General features: G+C 45.1%; 1 protein-coding gene and 1 long non-coding RNA gene across 2 annotated transcripts; both read left to right on the top strand.

The window, feature by feature from the left end:
• The first annotated feature begins 1,081 nt into the window (after positions 1 to 1,081).
• LOC125525034 lies at positions 1,082 to 1,967 on the top strand. The gene is made up of 2 exons (XR_007291115.1): positions 1,082 to 1,232; positions 1,327 to 1,967. It is a non-coding gene; the product is annotated as an uncharacterized LOC125525034 (long non-coding RNA).
• A 4,624-nt stretch (positions 1,968 to 6,591) lies between these two features.
• On the top strand, positions 6,592 to 10,897 carry LOC125520635. Its single transcript, XM_048685599.1, has 9 exons — positions 6,592 to 6,845; positions 7,894 to 8,331; positions 8,486 to 8,660; positions 8,757 to 9,051; positions 9,318 to 9,390; positions 9,499 to 9,589; positions 9,946 to 10,025; positions 10,109 to 10,371; positions 10,490 to 10,897. Exons 1-8 carry the CDS (start codon positions 6,798 to 6,800, stop codon positions 10,361 to 10,363), a joined length of 1,455 nt encoding a protein of 484 aa, XP_048541556.1. The 5' UTR covers positions 6,592 to 6,797; the 3' UTR covers positions 10,364 to 10,371; positions 10,490 to 10,897.
• Positions 10,898 to 17,367: the final 6,470 nt, after the last annotated feature.

Below are 17,367 nucleotides of genomic sequence, written 5' to 3'. Positions count from 1 at the left end.
TGCTCCAAACGACAATAGGAGAGTAACCTTATTACTGATGTTTGTTAAAATTGAATCTCGTGGGTTCGGTCCGTGGATCTTGTCTTCGTTCGTCTGTGTTTGTGTTTCTACAGGTTGGATCCTTCTGGTCTACACTACTCTTCATCGGTGACGGATATTGTTCTGGTGCGCTGGTCCTATGGGTCTTATCACGATTATTTCTGACTGTCTACTACAACAAGGTTTGCCTGGCTTCAATGAGGGAGGCGCGAATACAGCGGCGCGCCTTGGTTCGCTCCAGTGTAAGCAGTCGTTGCTAGCCGCTAGGTGATCTATAGACCTAGATGTATTTTTTACTTCTGGTGTTCTTTGTACTACCTTGACAGCTGATGAATAGATTGGAAGTTATACTCGCAAAAAATGGCACACGAAGCAGGTTTTGTAATTTTTTCGCCCGTTGCAATGCACAGGCATTTCTACTAGTAATAATAAAGTACGGATTGAGTCTTCGGGTTCACCGTCACGGCATTTTTGCGAAATAGTCCCTATTGTTTTAGGTATTCAACCTGCACTCACGTCCCTAAGTGAAAAAACGATTCACAATAGAAAAAAAGGTCCCGAACAGGTGTGCATCGCCCCCACCGCTTCGCCTCGATTGGCACCGGCGCAGGCCACCCCGCCGCTCGACCTCGCCTCGCACCGGAGGCGACCACCACCATCCTCCCCGATCCCTCCCCTCTCCCAACCCGATATAGATGCCTAACCCACGGGAACCGGCAGGCGGCCGGCGGGCGACGCGAGGCGCGGTGGCGGCTTGAGGAAGACGGGCAGATGCGTGCGCGGCGTCGACCGATCTGGCGGGTGGTGCGGCGGCTTGTTCCGGTGCCAGCGGCGTCCTGCTCATCCAGAGAAGGAGAGACAAGGGCCTGAGGGAGAGAGGAGACAGAGGAAGAAAGGAGAAGGAGAAGGGGTGCACGCAGGGTGAGGGAGGCAGTCGCCGGCGATGGCGGCTCCGGTGACTGACCGACGGGCTTGCTGCCCAATCGCGCCCACCGGGCCACGCTCTGCGCTGGCTGCGCCGACTGCCGCGCGCCGCCGGACAGCGGCGGTGGAGCCTCCCTCGTGGAGGATTACACCGGCTGCCCCGCGCTTTCCGAGATCCTCCGCATCCTCCCCGTGAAGCGTCGTCGTCGCGGAAGGACTTCAATGCCTGGATCGCCGACAACCTCCTCCAAATCCTACAGGAGGTCCAGGTACAACATCTACAAAATTGTGTTCATGTATGTGGGGTCGACAGATGAATTAATCTCCTTTCAAGTTCCAACCCAGCAACCTTCATGTATGTAGATGTGTATATCAAGGACGCACAGATCCATTGGCCTGCGTACCACACATCCCTTCACTAATTCCATCGGTGTCATTCTTAACAAGGTAAGTATGATTCCCCCATCCATGATTTTCTTAATTGATCTTTGATCCTTGATCTCCCTAATGTCCTTACATTTTATTGATTCTATAAACGATCTCAAACAGGAATATACCAAGATTTAGATGGAACCAATTTTTAGGCCACAATTCCTATAACTTTCCTTGTCAATTTGATAAAATTAGATGTGTGATGGAGGTTGTAACCTATTACGGTATACATTGTCAGAATTCTTCAAGACCCTCTGTCGATCCTCACTATCTTTGAAACAATCTGATTTCTGTGTCATTGCTAAAAATATGTATATATTTGGTGTGCTGGATTTTCTGATGTATATGCTATATAAGAGGAAGCTATTCGACAATCCTGCCCAAGTTGGTACAGATTAGCTCGATTTTATTCAGTAAATATTTATGCTTGATAGATACAAGCCTTCCTCTTTTGCCCTTCTTTTCTCCATCCTCTGCAGGTCTCCAGCACATGTGAATCGTTGTCGTCAAGAGCATGCTTGTGACATCATTACAATATGTGATGCAGGGCAAAAGGATGTTGTCAGGAATAATTTTTTTTAATCATTTCCTATTCTTTTTCCTTGCCTGTTTTCGCCGTTATATAGACTGTATTTCCCACTGTAATGCACAGCCAAATTTGTATTCTTGAAAGTTTTAGTCATCTCTGCAGCAGCTAAGTGTTCAATTGCAATCTCTAGCCAAGTTCCCTTTGTTGTTGTGTTGAATTTGAGGAAAGGCGACCAAGCAGCTCGTGGCAGCCGTGTCGCGCCTGCTCCACCGCTGCCTTGACTTGCCGACGACATCGCCCGTTGTGCCGCAGGGGGGCAAGATCATCATGGGACCCATTGCCATGGGCGCCAAGTATGCTTGATTGCCATGTCGGAGGCAAAGGTCCTAGAGCTTGGTGGTGTGTGTGTGGATTTTTTTTCTCCCGTTGCAATGCATCAATCCATTTATTCATGCATCCATCGATTTACTTTGATTTTTTTCTCAGTCGTCGAACATTAACTGGATTGGTTCATGGATATGCAGTGTGACAAGTCGTGTGAGATGAAGGTGGTGAACCGTCTCAATGTGAAGTCAAGTATGTGAAGGATATGCCATGGATGATGTGGACAGGTAAGGGTAAAAGTTTGAGTTGTCGAATTTTGTGTGATCGAGCTCCTATATGGTCAAACCTAAAAAGTTCAGTGAAGATTCAGATTACATATGGATTCCTTTTTGTTGCCTACAATGCTATAATCACACTAACTATGTGCATGGAATACCAGAGATAATGCAAAAATTGCTTGCCGATAGGCAGCTGGGCGTATGCATAATTGTCGAGGAGGCCGAAGCCAGCGCTATTCTGGTTTGACTGAATAACGTATTCTGAGGCTCCCTTGTGGTGGAGATCGACTATGCAGTGGGGAAAGGAGCTAGGGGCTGATTCGTAAGCAGAACATTGTCCTACCCAATTATTGTTGATATTAAATCTGCGTTGAGTAAATATCACATCAGGGCTGTCGGAAGGACAAACAATGGGCTGGATCATGAACTAGCCAACGTTTCCAAAGCTCATGGAGACTTTGTGGCTGCGGATGATGTCCCGGACCATGATCTGCTCCGGAAGGAAAACGATGCAGCCTTGGCGTCGGTATCAGGCATTTTGATGGATGTAAAGCGGACTTGATTGTATGTGATGGCGCCCCTGATAGTAAGCTTGCATTGCTAGACAAGTGGCCGATAACCATCTTACATGTGTTTATGGTACTTCTATTTCTTACTTTGCTTTGGATGATTGTAGTTACTGGACTACATGATATGGACGAGTTTGTTCTGTCCCAGCTTATATAGGCGGTTGGTATATTTTTCTCTTTCTCCGCGTATCAATTTAGATCAGAGATACTTTCTGGAAGTAATTTGCGGTATCCATAAGATGCAGTGTCCAAAAATAATGCTACCTTAACCCTGCAGTTTATGCTTAGTATTCTACCTTAAAATGTTTACTTTCGGTGCAATAGCTTCTTTGGATTTTTATATTAAACATTGGACCATTTTTACTCAACCTTTGGATAATTTGTTGTTGTTTATGTTGTAGAACAACATGGTGTAACACTATGGTTCCACTAACTTGATATATTTTCCACTAATGTCCTTCCTGCTTCCATCTACCTTGCTGCCCCATCTCTCCTCTACCAAATCCCAGCTTCATGGTGGATTCATCTACATGTAGTTAATCTCCTAGCGTTGAATCACTGCACAACTGCACATGAATTGTTATGGACCATTTGTTTTTCTTCAGGAATCCACACCTACAACAGTTCTCCTAGAAACCATCTGCCTGAAGTTCATCTCCCTACCACTCCGTTAGTACTTCTCTCACCCCATATGCCCTTGGCAGATCACATGTCTCTCTCATCTTACTCACAACTGATTGTTGTTGTTTTGCTGCAGATTTTGTGTTAGAACAGAGAATTGTTACAACTGAGATCATAGGCAAATCTTATGTTGCAACAACAGGTTTGGAGGTTGTGCTGAGAATTAAAATGTCAAGGTTCAAAAAATAGATGCTTCAAGTATTTAATCTCTTTCAAATACTCTTATCATGTTCCTTTCAGTGGTTAGAGCCCACAACTAAGATATGTTTGCTTCACACTCATGCTTGTAATACGCCTATATGGTTCCTTATTTCATCATGTCCATGTTTGTAATTCTCTGGTGCAGCAGAGCTGACCGATAGTAGAGGTTAACCTTCTTTTTAGCCAAAGCTTCCAGTATTGTACTAATTATATGTGCTCTTTGGTGCAGCGCTCACTCAACATATTGATATGTAAGTCAATTTTAGCAAATAACTCTTTGCTTTGTCGTGGTGGCTAAAATACATCACACTTATCTGCACCTAGAACTGAATATTTGATTCTTTTTGCACCTAGAACTGAATATTTGATTCTTTTTGCCTGCATGCCAACAGTATCGAAAATGATGTGCATAGTTATCCAGTTAGTTTTGTGAGAACTATATATGATAAACTACTAGAACCAATAGGATAAACTATAGTAGTACTGTTGCATTGGAACACATGATTCTCTAGTTGATATTTGGCATGATGCTTGCATTCAATATCTAGAATCCCGCACCTCAAACCATATGAATGTGATCCCTATATGGTGCTCCAGTGATGAAAACTGGAGCATATACTATATTCAAATTTTTTTTTGTTACACATCAGGCATACATTGGATGGACGAACCATACAAATAGTAATCAATCTGATATGGTTTAGTCACATATACTTTTTTGTTTTCTTCTGGTGTGTAGTCATCTCTTATAGTGACCACAAATTAGTACATATAAATTCAATTTTATGATCACTGTTAATATGAACAAGATTCTTGCTCTATGTCATTTATGGTTAGTGATATGTAACAGTGAGCTGCACTATTTTTTTCATCCTGTTAGCAAAGCATCACAGTACGAGCTATATTCAGATGTACATGATGGTAGACGTGCATATCATGCTGGTTTTCTACTCTAGAGTTTTGGGCACCCATGGTGTCAATTTTGAACTGGCATAGTCTGGATTATAAAATGTTTCAATGCATGCGAATATGGCCTGATTTATTAACAAGAGAACCCTATATGCTTTTTTGCCCGGTGCAACGCACGGGCATTTATACTAGTATATATATATATATATATATATATATATATATATATATATATATATATATATATATATATATATAGTTGTGTCCATCAATTGGATGGTTCCACATGGAAATGACCATCGATGCAACCACGGTAATTGCCCAGACGTCATGGTCTTCCAGAAAACGCTGATGACTCGATCAACTCACCTAACTAGTTTTCGACTCATAGATTTCGTGTTAATTAGTTGTCGCTGTCAATAATACGTTTTTGAACGAGAAAAAGCGCACCCCTTCATGCGTGTCAGTATACATATGCCCGGTTGTCCATGTCACAGCAGCGTGTCCGCGTCACAATTCAAAGCGGTGGTGCTCGTCGGTCAGGCTCCACAATGGGCGGCCGACGACAAACTTATCTTTAAACCTTGCCGATTAAGCGGCTGATTAAGCTAAGAATAGACGGGGGAGCGGAGCGCTGTCCGAGTAAGCGGCCACTGTCGCGTAAAGCGCGAGGCAAAGCCGATCCGTCCGTCGCTCCGGGAAGAAATTAAAAAGCAGACCAAGGTTGGCCAATATCGCATTGTTTCGGGTGCTCTTGCAGCTGCGAGCATGCATGTCGGCTGCCAAATCGACCGCACGGCGAAGAAAGCCGATCAGTTCCTTGGACGGACTAGTTTGTTTTTGTACGTACTCCGGTCATTGAAGCACGATTCGAGCGCCGCCGTTCTTGAACCGTCCCTCGCCGCTCGCCCTCGACCCCCCTCGTGCGCGGCGGCGGCGCGACCAACACGAGCGGCCGAGCCTATCCCCACACCACGCGATGCGCCGAACCCACCGCCCGCGGGGCATTCGCTTCCGTGGCAGCGGCGCACGCACAGGTAGTACGTAGTCTCGGAGGCAGCCAGGTCAGCTGAGCCGGTCCAAGGATTTCATTTCTCCGGCGCCCGTGGCAGCGGATGCGGAGAGGCGGCCGCTTTTCTCGGCTCACACCCCTCGCGCCTCTTTCCCACGGGCCCAGAGCAGAGACTACAGACGGCGGGTCATTTTCGACCAAAGGCATTTCCGCCACTGCACAACCCACTTTTCCTGCGGATTATCACTGCACAATCCACTGGTGTGGTGTGGCTCCGAGATTTGACGGCCGGGCTACAGTATACGAACCTAACCTCGGGTTGGCAGCAATACTAGCAGTGCTACTCTCTCTGCTTATTACCAACCTTGCAGCTCGACTACAATACACTAGTATAGGTTGCTTGCTGCAGAATGAAGTAATGAATGAATACGTACATCCTGCGGGCGTACTTATTATGGGCACGTTCCGAACAGTGTCGTGTACTCTTCCGTGTACTTTATTGAGCGCTTATATTGCTTCTTTAAAGAAAGATTGCCACCTATACTATACAGTTGTTTGCTGACTGCTGAGACTTTTTCTGTTTTTTTAGACGAGTTTGCTTGCTGAGACTTAAGAGCGAGAGCCTGAGGTGGGTGTGGGTGTGGCTCCGGTTTTCTCGATAAGTAGGAAACCCGAGGGCGAAATGGTAAAAAAGGGCCACCCGCACTCTGCTTCCGCCGGACTTCCCCTGCCTACTCTACCAGAGTAGGCTCTGCCTCGAGCAGTGCAGCTGCTTCCCAACGACAACGCCACGCCTCCTTCCTTCCCCCCTCGCTCTCCGCTTCTCGCCCCCGGATCGGGACGCAGCCTCTCGCTCCGCGCCAAACGCACCGCATCGAATTGTCCGCGGCCCCGCGCCCATGGACCGCGCCGACGGGCCGGCGCCGCCACGCCCCGGCGACCGCGCGGTGAGATCCCGACCACCCCCGCTCCTCTATGCCCCGGCCTCGGCTACCTCCCTTGCTTTTCTGCGCAAATTCTGCGGCGCTCTGCTGACTGCTCGTACCTGTGCTGTGCCGCCGGGACGCAGAGTTCGTTCACCATCTAGGAGTACTGATTGCTCGGCTCTGTTTCCCGTTAGATTCTGCGGACAATTCGGTGCTCGGTTAATTTTTCGCCTGCTCCTGCTCGGGAGATGCCGATGCGAGTTTTCGCGGTGAATCGCGGCTGCGCCGGGCGAATCTTTGGGCGCTCCTTTGATTTCCCTTTTTTCTGTCGTCGCAAGTTCAATTGCTAGTGGAGGATCGATTTTCTTCTTGATATTTTGCTTTTACAAAAGGGGCTTTCCTCAATTGTCAAAAACGGGCCATGTGTGCCTACCATGATTTCCATGCCCGTCTGTCACTGTCCTCGCATGACCTATAACTATAGCAGTAGCTAGCGTCTGTTATCAGGTTTCCTGACAGTTTCTCAAGAATTTGCGCCACTGAAACGGCTTGCTCGATGTGTGTCTGTCCATGTGGCTACAAGTGTGATTGTTTTGCATAGTTAGCTGTGGATAAATTGTTCATCACAAAAAGAAAAGGAAAAACAGTTGGATACATTGATGCCTTAGGAATAGAGGACCAGCTTTCAATTATTAGCATTACAATTTACAAATTGTATGATTATTCGGGTAGGTATTTTATTTTAAGCCATGGTCCTCATAGACTCATGGGTCATGGTGATGGTGCTGTCACACTCCTCAGATTCTTGTTTCTTAACAGTGAATTACTGAATTTAGAGTTCTAGACTATGTGGAAGAGCACTGAAAGAGAACATCTGATGGTGCTACTCCATGTTTTTACAAGCTAAATTGAGTGCCCTGAGCTTTATTAAGTGTATCAGCTCAAGAATCATTATGCATCTCTTACTTCTTTAGTCTTTAGATATAAGAGATGGACGCCTTGCTCTTCTATCTAGTCCATTAATTTTACAAGCTCAATTGATGACGGTACCGTTTGCTTGACCATGTAGGTGCATGACCAGGATGACACTGCCCAAGGTGCACAGGGGAACAACTCGCGAAGGCCAAACCTTTCTTTGCAAATACCAACCAGGACCTTGGATAACCATATACCTACTTCAACGAGGATTAATATATCCGCCAGCCCCAGTTCAACAAGAGCTGGACTGCCACCAAGGCCTAATTCAGCTAGACCAAAATCATCTATCAAGCAGCAGAGTTTCAGGTTAAGGAATTCAACACAGGAAGGTGACCGGACAATCCTTCTACTTCCTGGGACGGCGTCGGAAGGGTCGCAAGATAATCCAACTCAACCAGGATCTTTCTCTTTTAGAAAGGTCATTAACTCATTATCGGCAAAACGTACCTATTCTTTGCCAGTCACACCTGTTGGAACCTCTGATAAAGCTTCTCCGGGAATTCAGATAGTCGACCACCCAACTACATCCGTAAGTACATTCATATTTTCTGCTGTATCCAGATAAATGCAAGATTATATACCTTTTACACGGGCCAGTTGCAAATGGGGCCTTGCACTGTCTTAAGCATTGCAGTTTTACGAAGGTCCTATTTTTTAAAAAGTGTGTTTTATGATGTTGACAGAAACAAGAAGTTCAAGCACAAATTAGGCGATCACTTTCAGTGCCAGGAAATCGCAAAAACAGGAGTTTGAGGAGAGCAGATTCATTGGGTGTCATCCGTGTGATTCCAGCAACTCCGCGACCTGTTCCAGCTGATACAGTTGCACCAACTGATGTCATTGAAGAAACAGTTGACGGTATCTACTCTCTTTAAACCTTTACTCTGGTATTTTATTAGACCAAACCATTTCCTTCCAGAAGCAGCATTTGTTCATTCCAGTCATCCTTGTCAGGTTCTGAAGAAGGAGGTGAAGATATTCCTGAAGAAGAGGCCGTGTGCAGAATCTGTTTTGTTGAACTAAACGAAGGCGGGGAAACACTTAAAATGGAGTGCAGCTGCAAAGGAGAGCTCGCACTCGCGCACCAAGATTGTGCCGTCAAATGGTTTAGCATCAAGGGTAACAAGATATGTGATGTCTGCAGACAAGAAGTTAAGAATCTGCCTGTGACTCTGTTGAGAATTCCGACACAGACTGTTACCAGGCGACTAGCAAATGGTGCTCAGCAAAGAGCAGCTCAACAGTACAGGTAAGAATGCCTGAGAGAATAGTTTGGTTCGCAAATACAGAGTATTTTTAGGTTCAATGCTATCTAGATTGATAGGTAGGAATGCTACTATTTTTTCCTGGTTATGTACACTTTCTGAAACAGAGAAGGGAAAACTATTTTCAAATGTGTTTTCCAGTAATTTTTGTGATTGATTTACTCTTAGAATTTAGGAAACAACAATATAATAAATATTGATTGATGAGTTTGCATGTTTGGCAAAATCTGATACTTCCAGTTTCTTACAGATTTTGGCAGGACATTCCAATTTTAGTGATGGTTAGCATGCTTGCCTACTTCTGTTTCTTGGAACAACTTCTGGTATGTGTTCCTTGCTTGTTTCTTTACCAGTTCACTTGAATGTAACTCAACCTTTTTTCCAGCTCTGTGAAAGCCATCTAAATTGCATCTACTCTTTCACTGGAACAGGTTACTGATTTGCAGTCACGTGCACTGGCAATCTCATTGCCTTTCTCATGTGTGTTGGGCCTCCTTTCTTCCATGATAGCATCTACTATGGGTAAGTAAGCATTTTTGCTACTGTCAGAGGCATTTCCAGCATGACGAATACTAGATATTTTATTGAGAATTTGAGATAGTAAACAGGCTTTTCAGTGTTGTCTATGCAGTGAAAGACCAAAATTCTAGTGTTCCACTACTGCGCCTTCCGATTTCTAACTCAAATTGGTGTTGAGTTTGCTGAAAATTTTGAGTAAATCATAAGTTTATAATGTATAACAAGTGTCAATGGTGGCACATTCGATTCCAGTAGTGCTGCAGTTGAACTGTTGCGCCAATTTGCTGTGGGTTATTTATCTGTTATAGGTAGTGGACTTCTTGTCAACATTATAATCCGAATCTTCTTTGCTCCTGCAGTGACCAAGAGCTACCTATGGGCCTATGCATCCTTCCAGTTTGCTATCGTGATCCTGTTTGCTCATATCTTTTACAACGTGGTATGAAGCTTCTTCCCATAATTACATCCGATGCAGATACAACGCCTTTACAGCACCTCTTAATGTTATCGCCAAACTTGCAGCTAAGAGTGAATGCAGTCCTTGCGGTCCTACTGTCATCATTCACCGGGTTCGGGATCGCTATCAGTACAAACTCACTGCTAGTAGAGTGCATGAGGTGGAGATCCAGGAGGAGGAGCCAACTGTTAGCCCAGGCGCACCCTCAGCCCGCGAACGAAGGTCAGCATCCAGGATCCGGGAGTAACGCCATGAGCGAGAACAGCGGTGATAGGCAGCAACAAGGGCAGCCTCCACAATCCGGCGTTCACATCGTCTGATCATTCAGGTTCGTTACCAACAAAATGTTAGAGATTCACTTTGTCGCTTCTCTTTTTCTCTAGTGAGAACATTAACTGATATTTATACCCGTGCTTACCACCGCTCTTGCTGTCGGCTTTCTGCAGATCGAGACGAGCAGTGATCCAAATGTGTGAATAGCTAGCTTTGATCTGCGCAGTAGTCATAGCTTGTCGGACTTCAGAACCATAATGGTGGCAAGAATAGATACACGGGAGAAGATCTTCCTGGCCTTTGCATCGGAGGAGGCAACATGCCGCCTGAGTTTGGCCATGGGTATAGTTAGTCTAGCAGTTTGTGACATAAAATACCGGGTTTCTTGAGTGTAAGCATTATACAAAATCACACCAGAAAAGCAGAGTGCAGAGATGGCTGTTGTGTTTTAGTGGCCACACAGGAATATAGGCAAATGAGACGTAGTATGCGAGAGCTCCTTAGCTTTGCTTGTGAGAAGCTTTTACGAATTATAATTGTCTCTTTTTTACGAATTATATTTGTCAAGAGTGATTTTTTTAGTGGGTGTGACACAATTTGTCTGAATTCACAACCATATACGTATATGAGTGTGTATCTCGAGAGAATGAGTAAATAGTATAAAACTTATAAAACTATCACTTTTCATGCTAGGGTTCCAAAAAACATCACTTTTTTGTTTGTGACTTATACCTACCACTTTTCTCGTCGGCTGTCTCAAAAAACCCAAATTGCCCGTTGCTAGCGTTTTAAACCGTTTCTGAAGGCCCGGGCCCGCCTGTCAGGCCACGTTAGCGCCGCGCGTGACGGCGAGGCCGTTAACGGCCGTTACTCGGACCGCACTCGCTTGTGCGCTCATTAAGTCGTCTCCCTCCCTCTCACTCTGCTCCCTTGCCCGCACTCATCTCTGCTCTCACTCTCACTCTCCTCTCCTCTCTGCTCTTCGACGCCGGCAGTGACTTGCGCTGCTGAAGCTCCACTGCCGCCATGCCTTCCTGGAATGACGGGGATACGAGCTCAGAGGATGAGTGCGACATCACAAGCATGGACATGGCTCTTTGGGTAAGTTTTTCGATCTGCTGAGCTAGGGTTAGGGTTAATCTAGGAGCTAGATTAGGTTAGGGTTCATCTTGGTGAGCTAGGGTAAGCTTTGGTTACTATTATTTAGTAAGCTTTGGTTACTATTATTTAGTAGGCAGGGTTAGGGTTAGGGTTCTTCCTGGATTGGGGAATTGATTTTCGATCTATGTCTGGTTCTGTAAGCTAAGGTGATTTTGTTGATGTGTTCATGCAGGTGACCCCTGACACCACCGTGGAGCCTCTTTTCTGTGGCCAGGTGGAGCTTTTTGAACCCACCTGCACGATGCACCACATGAGGCCAATTAAGTGTGTGGCATTTGAAGGAACCTTAACTGGAAGGCGTTTCTATGGTTGTCTAGTGCAGCAGGTATAGTACCTTAATTGGAATCATTTTCATCTGAACCCACACATGTATTTACTATGATGACAAGTTGATGTTCTGAACCCACACAATATTAAGGTATTGAGGGATATGGTTACTATCAAATATGCTTTTGTATAGGAAGCATATATTTGTGAATGAACTTGTACAAGCAGGTTGGGTTTCAGTTATAGTTTGAGTTATATTAAACAACATATTCAGTTTACTTAAGCATCACATTCAGTTTCTTAGTCTGATACGATTTGTTGTTATGAAATTGAGTGCACTTAGTGATGTATATTACAATTTTCAAATGCAGAGTGAAGGTGTTAACTGTGGTGTTACTGAGTGGGTTGACCAGCCCTGGCCTCCAATTCTTCAGAATTGCTTGTCAAGGTTGTGGGACATGTTCCATGAACAGAATTGTGGCAGGGTAGTTGATAAGCAGAAGTATGAGAAGCATTTGGCCAAGCTTAAGACTGAAAATGACAAGCTGTGCATTGAGTACACAAAGCTTGTTGAAGATGTATCCAAGATGTTTGATTGGCAGGATGGTAGGGTAGACCACATGGATTACCAGAAGGCAGTTGAGGAGGAAGACCTTGAGAAGAAGAAGAAAGAGGTAGAAGAGAGTGCTAGGTTGGAGGTTTAGATGGAGAAGCTCAAACTTGCCAAGGAACAGAGGTGCATTTTACAAAGTCAAGCTGGCATTATCAAGAACACCAGAAAGGCAATGAAGGAGGTTCAACAGGAGAGAGATTTGCTTAAGATTGAGAAGGCCAAGCTTGAGCATGTGGTGAATGAGCCGCTGAAAGATGGTCATGCAAGCAAGGAGAAACTTGAGAAAATCAAGGTCATCCTTGATTCATGAAGTGTGTTCCGCAGTTGGTGAAGTACGTCTAAGGCCTTTATAAGTATGTGGCCTAACAATCTGATGTGAAGATATGGGGTGTACATTTTGGGGAATGTGAAGCTAATCTAGTCTATGTCTATGCCAATGTTAAGAACTGTAGTGTATGCTACTAGAACCTTTAATGCTAAGTTATGAACTATGTTGTAATGAATGTTCTGCCTGTATTTGAACCTCTTATGCTATGTTATGGAGTCAGTGATAAGCACTGCTGGACTATGATATGTGTTTTTTATCTTTATAAGATAGTTGAAGTGTGTTTATTAGTGCTTTGTACCTGGGCTTTGTGGCCCAGTTATGTTTACAAACCTAGGCCTACTAACTCTAGATGCCTCTCCACTGCTCATAAATAGCCTCCTCCACCCACCCTCCTCCCTGTCCAGAACCCAGCCGCCACACCCCACCTCTAGAAACCCTAGATGGATCCAGAGCTTGGGGAGGTGACAGATGAGGAAGAGGAGACAGTGCAGGCTGTGGATGTGAGGAGGCAAAGGGCTCACCGTGCGGTGCCCATGCCATCAGATTGGGAGCTGGAATTCAAGAGGAGGCTGGCAGAGAAGATCTTGGAGAAGTGCAACCCAGATGAGTTCTCAGTTCTTGTCCCTGGCGGCAGGCACAAGAGCTCAGGGAAGATCATCAGGTGGGCTAGGGCACAAGCAGTACTCGCTCCTCACCCTTCTACCAAAGCAAAGTGGCGCCGTTTCTTCGATCGTTACGATTGAGAGTTGTTGCTAGTAGTTATTTTAAGTATGAATGAGAGTATGAGCTATGTATCCATTCCATTTCTGTACAACTCTTTGTATGAAAGAATGTTTGGATGGTGGAATCTATGAATATTTGAATAAATGAATCAATGTTTGCATGAGTGTTGTCTGAATCTATCAATCTTTGCATCAGTATTTTGGGATTCTATCAATCTATCAACCTCACCAAGCTGCCAAACCAGAAGTCACAAACACTCAGGTTTTGCAACCACTTAGGTTTCAGCAAGCAAATACATAGGTTTCATAATGCAAACACTCAGGTTTCAGGAAGCAAATACATAGGTTTCATAATGCAAAAAATCAAGTTTCAGCAAGCAAATACATAGGTTTAAGAATGCAAACACTTAGGTTTCAACACTCATACAACAAGACAACTTTCTCAAATGTTGGAATCTTCAATAGTTACCACTAGCAGTGAAATATGCCTTCCACTTTCCAGTTGGCTTCCTAACCCTCTTGGACCCAATCTCCATCTCAGAGTTGCCAGCTTGTCTTGGAGCATTGAAAACTGTGTACCCCCCTCCTCTGCTAGCTATTGATGCTCTGGTGTTCTTTGCTGGAGAGGCAATGGATGACCTTGTGTTCTTGGCTGGTGAAGATGTGCTAGGAGCCCTTGTCTTCTTGGTTGCTTTGGTCTTCTTGGTAGGTGCTGATGTGGCAGGTGCTGGAGTTGCAGAAGCAGCAGCCTTGTTCCTCTTTGCTGGTCCTGGAGTAGCCGTGGATGTTGCAGGCCTCTTCCTAGCTATGGCTGGTGCTGATGGTGGTGGTGGGGGTGCAACCTGATACATCTCCAACGTATCTATAATTTTTGATTGCTCCATGCTATATTATCTTCTGTTTTGGATGTTTATGGGATTTATTATACACTTTTATATTATTTTTGGGACTAACCTATTAACCCAGAGCCCAGTGCCAGTTTCTGTTTTTTCCTTGTTTTAGAGTATCGCAGAAAAGGAAAATCAAACAGAGTCCAATTGACCTGAAACTTCACAGAACTTATTTTTGGAAGGAAAGCAACCCGGGAGACTTGGAGTCCACGTCAAAGAAGCTTCGAGGAAGCCACGAGGTAGGGGGGCGCGCCCACCCCCTGGGCGCGCCCTCCACCCTTGTGGGCCCCTCGTGGCTCCCCTGACGTACTTCTTCCGCCTATAAATCTCCATATACCCTAAAACGACCAGAGAGCACAATAGATCGGGAGTTCCGCTGCCAGAAGCTTCCGTAGCCACCGAAACCAATCTAGACCCGTTCCGGCACCCTGCCGAAGGGGGAATCCCTCTCCGGTGGCTATCTTCATCATCCCGGTGCTCTCCATGACGAGGAGGGAGCAGTTCTCCCTCGGGGCTGAGGGTATGTACCAGTAGCTATGTGTTTGATCTCTCTCTCTCTCGTGTTCTTGAGGTGGTACGATCTTGATGTATCGCGAGCTTTGCTATTATAGTTGGATCTTATGATGTTTTCTCCCCCCTCTACTCTCTTGTAATGGATTGAGTTTCCCCTTTGAAGTTATCTTATCGGATTGAGTCTTTAAAGATTTGAGAACACTTGATGTATGTCTTGCCGTGCGTATCTGTGGTGACACTGCGATATCACGTGATTCACTTGATGTATGTTTTGGTGATCAACTTGCGGGTTCCGCCCATGAACCTATGCATAGGGGTTGGCACACGTTTTTGTCGTGATTCTCCGGTAGAAACTTTGGGGAACTCTTTGAGGTTCTATGTGTTGGTTGAATAGATGAATCTGAGATTGTGTGATGCATATCGTATAATCATACCCACGGATACTTGAGGTGACATTGGAGTATCTAGGCGAGATTAGGGTTTTGGTTGATTTGTCTCTTAAGGTGTTATTCTAGTACGAACTCTAGGGCTGTTTGTGACACTTATAGGAATAGCCCAACGGATTGATTGGAAAGAATAACTTTGAGGTGGTTTCGTACCCTACCATAATCTCTTCGTTTGTTCTCCGCTATTAGTGACTTTGGAGTGACTCTTTGTTGCATGTTGAGGGATAGTTATATGATCCAATTATGTTATTATTGTTGAGGGAACTTGCACTAGTGAAAGTATGAACCCTAGGCCTTGTTTCAACGCATTGCAATACCATTTATGCTCACTTTTATCATTAGTTACCTTGCTGTTTTTATATTTCCAGATTACAAATACCCATATCTACTATCCATATACCACTTGTATCACCATCTCTTCGCCGAACTAGTGCACCTATACAATTTACCATTGTATTGGGTGTGTTGGGGACACAAGAGACTCTTTGTTATCTGGTTGCAGGGTTGCTTGAGAGAGACCATCTTCATCCTACGCCTCCTACGGATTGATAAACCTTAGGTCATTTACTTGAGGGAAATTTGCTACTATCCTACAAACCTCTGCACTTGGAGGCCCAACAACGTCTACAAGAAGAAGGTTGTGTAGTAGACATCAAGCTCTTTTTGAAGGAAATATGCCCTAGAGGCAATAATAAAGTTATTATTTATTTCCTTATATCATGATAAATGTTTATTATTCATGCTAGAATTGTATTAACCGGAAACATAATACATGTGTGAATACATAGACAAACTTAGTGTCACTAGTATGCCTCTACTTGACTAGCTCGTTAATCAAAGATGGTTATGTTTCCTAACCATGAACAAAGTGTTGTTATTTGATTAATGAGGTCACATCATTAGTTGAATGATCTGATTGACATGACCCATTCCATTAGCTTAGCACCCGATCGTTTAGTATGTTGCTATTGCTTTCTTCATGACTTATACATGTTCCTATGACTATGAGATTATGCAACTCCCATTTACCGGAGGAACACTTTGTGTGCTACCAAACGTCACAACATAACTGGGTGATTATAAAGGAGCTCTACAGTTGTCTCCAAAGGTAGATGTTGGGTTGGCGTATTTCGAGATTAGGATTTGTCACTCCGATTGTCGGAGAGGTATCTCTGGGCCCTCTCGGTAATGCACATCACATAAGCCTTGCAAGCATTGCAGCCAATGAGTTAGTTGCGAGATGATGTATTACGGAACGAGTAAAGAGACTTGCCGGTAACGAGATTGAACTAGGTATTGGATACCGACGATCGAATCTCGGGCAAGTAACATACCGATGACAAAGGGAACAACGTATGTTGTTATGCGGTCTGACCGATAAAGATCTTCGTAGAATATGTAGGAGCCAATATGGGCATCCAGGTCCCGCTATTGGTTATTGACCGGAGATGTGTCTCAGTCATGTCTGCATTATTCTCGAACCGTAGGGTCCGCACGCTTAACGTTACGATGACAGTTATTATGAGTTTATGCATTTTGATGTACCGAAGTTAGTTCGGAGTCCCGGATGTGATCACAGACATGACGAGGAGTCTCGAAATGGTCGAGACATAAAGATTGATATATTGGAAGCCTATGTTTGGATACCAGAAGTGTTCCGGGTGAAATCGGTATTTTTACCGGAGTACCGGGAGGTTACCGGAACCCCCCGGGAGCTGTATGGGCCTTAGTGGGCTTTAGTGGAAAGGAGAAGGGGCAGCCCAAGATGGGCCGCGCGCCTCCCCCCTCCCCTAGTCCTATTAGGACAAGGAGAGGTGGCCGGCCCCCTTCTCTCTCTTTCCCCCTCAGCGAATCCTACTCCAACTAGGATTGGGGGAGGAATCCTACTCCCAGAGGGAGTAGGACTCCCTTGGCGCGCCCTCCTTGGCCGGCCGGCCCCCTGCCCTTGGCTCCTTTATATACGGAGGCAGGGGGCACCCCTAAACACACAAGTTGATCATTGAGATCGTTCCTTAGCCGTGTGCGGTGCCCCCTGCCACCATATTCCACCTCGATCATATTGTAGCAGTGCTTAGGCGAAGCCCTGCGACGGTAGAACATCAAGATCGTCA

Source organism: Triticum urartu, chromosome 7 (genome assembly GCF_003073215.2).
Source record: "Triticum urartu cultivar G1812 chromosome 7, Tu2.1, whole genome shotgun sequence".
In the NCBI taxonomy this organism is placed as follows: Eukaryota; Viridiplantae; Streptophyta; class Magnoliopsida; order Poales; family Poaceae; genus Triticum; species Triticum urartu.
The sequence above is the reverse complement of the archived record's forward strand: the minus strand, read 5'-3'. Positions and strand labels throughout refer to the sequence as shown.

Excerpts from the sequence above, each read along its gene's own strand:
- LOC125520635 (XM_048685599.1), top strand. The coding sequence starts at position 6,798 with ATGGACCGCGCCGACGGGCCGGCGCCGCCACGCCCCGGCGACCGCGCG. Across the intron at positions 8,661-8,756 it reads CATTGAAGAAACAGTTGACG|GTTCTGAAGAAGGAGGTGAA; the intron begins GTATCTACTCTC and ends CATCCTTGTCAG. Across the intron at positions 9,590-9,945 it reads CATGATAGCATCTACTATGG|TGACCAAGAGCTACCTATGG; the intron begins GTAAGTAAGCAT and ends TTGCTCCTGCAG.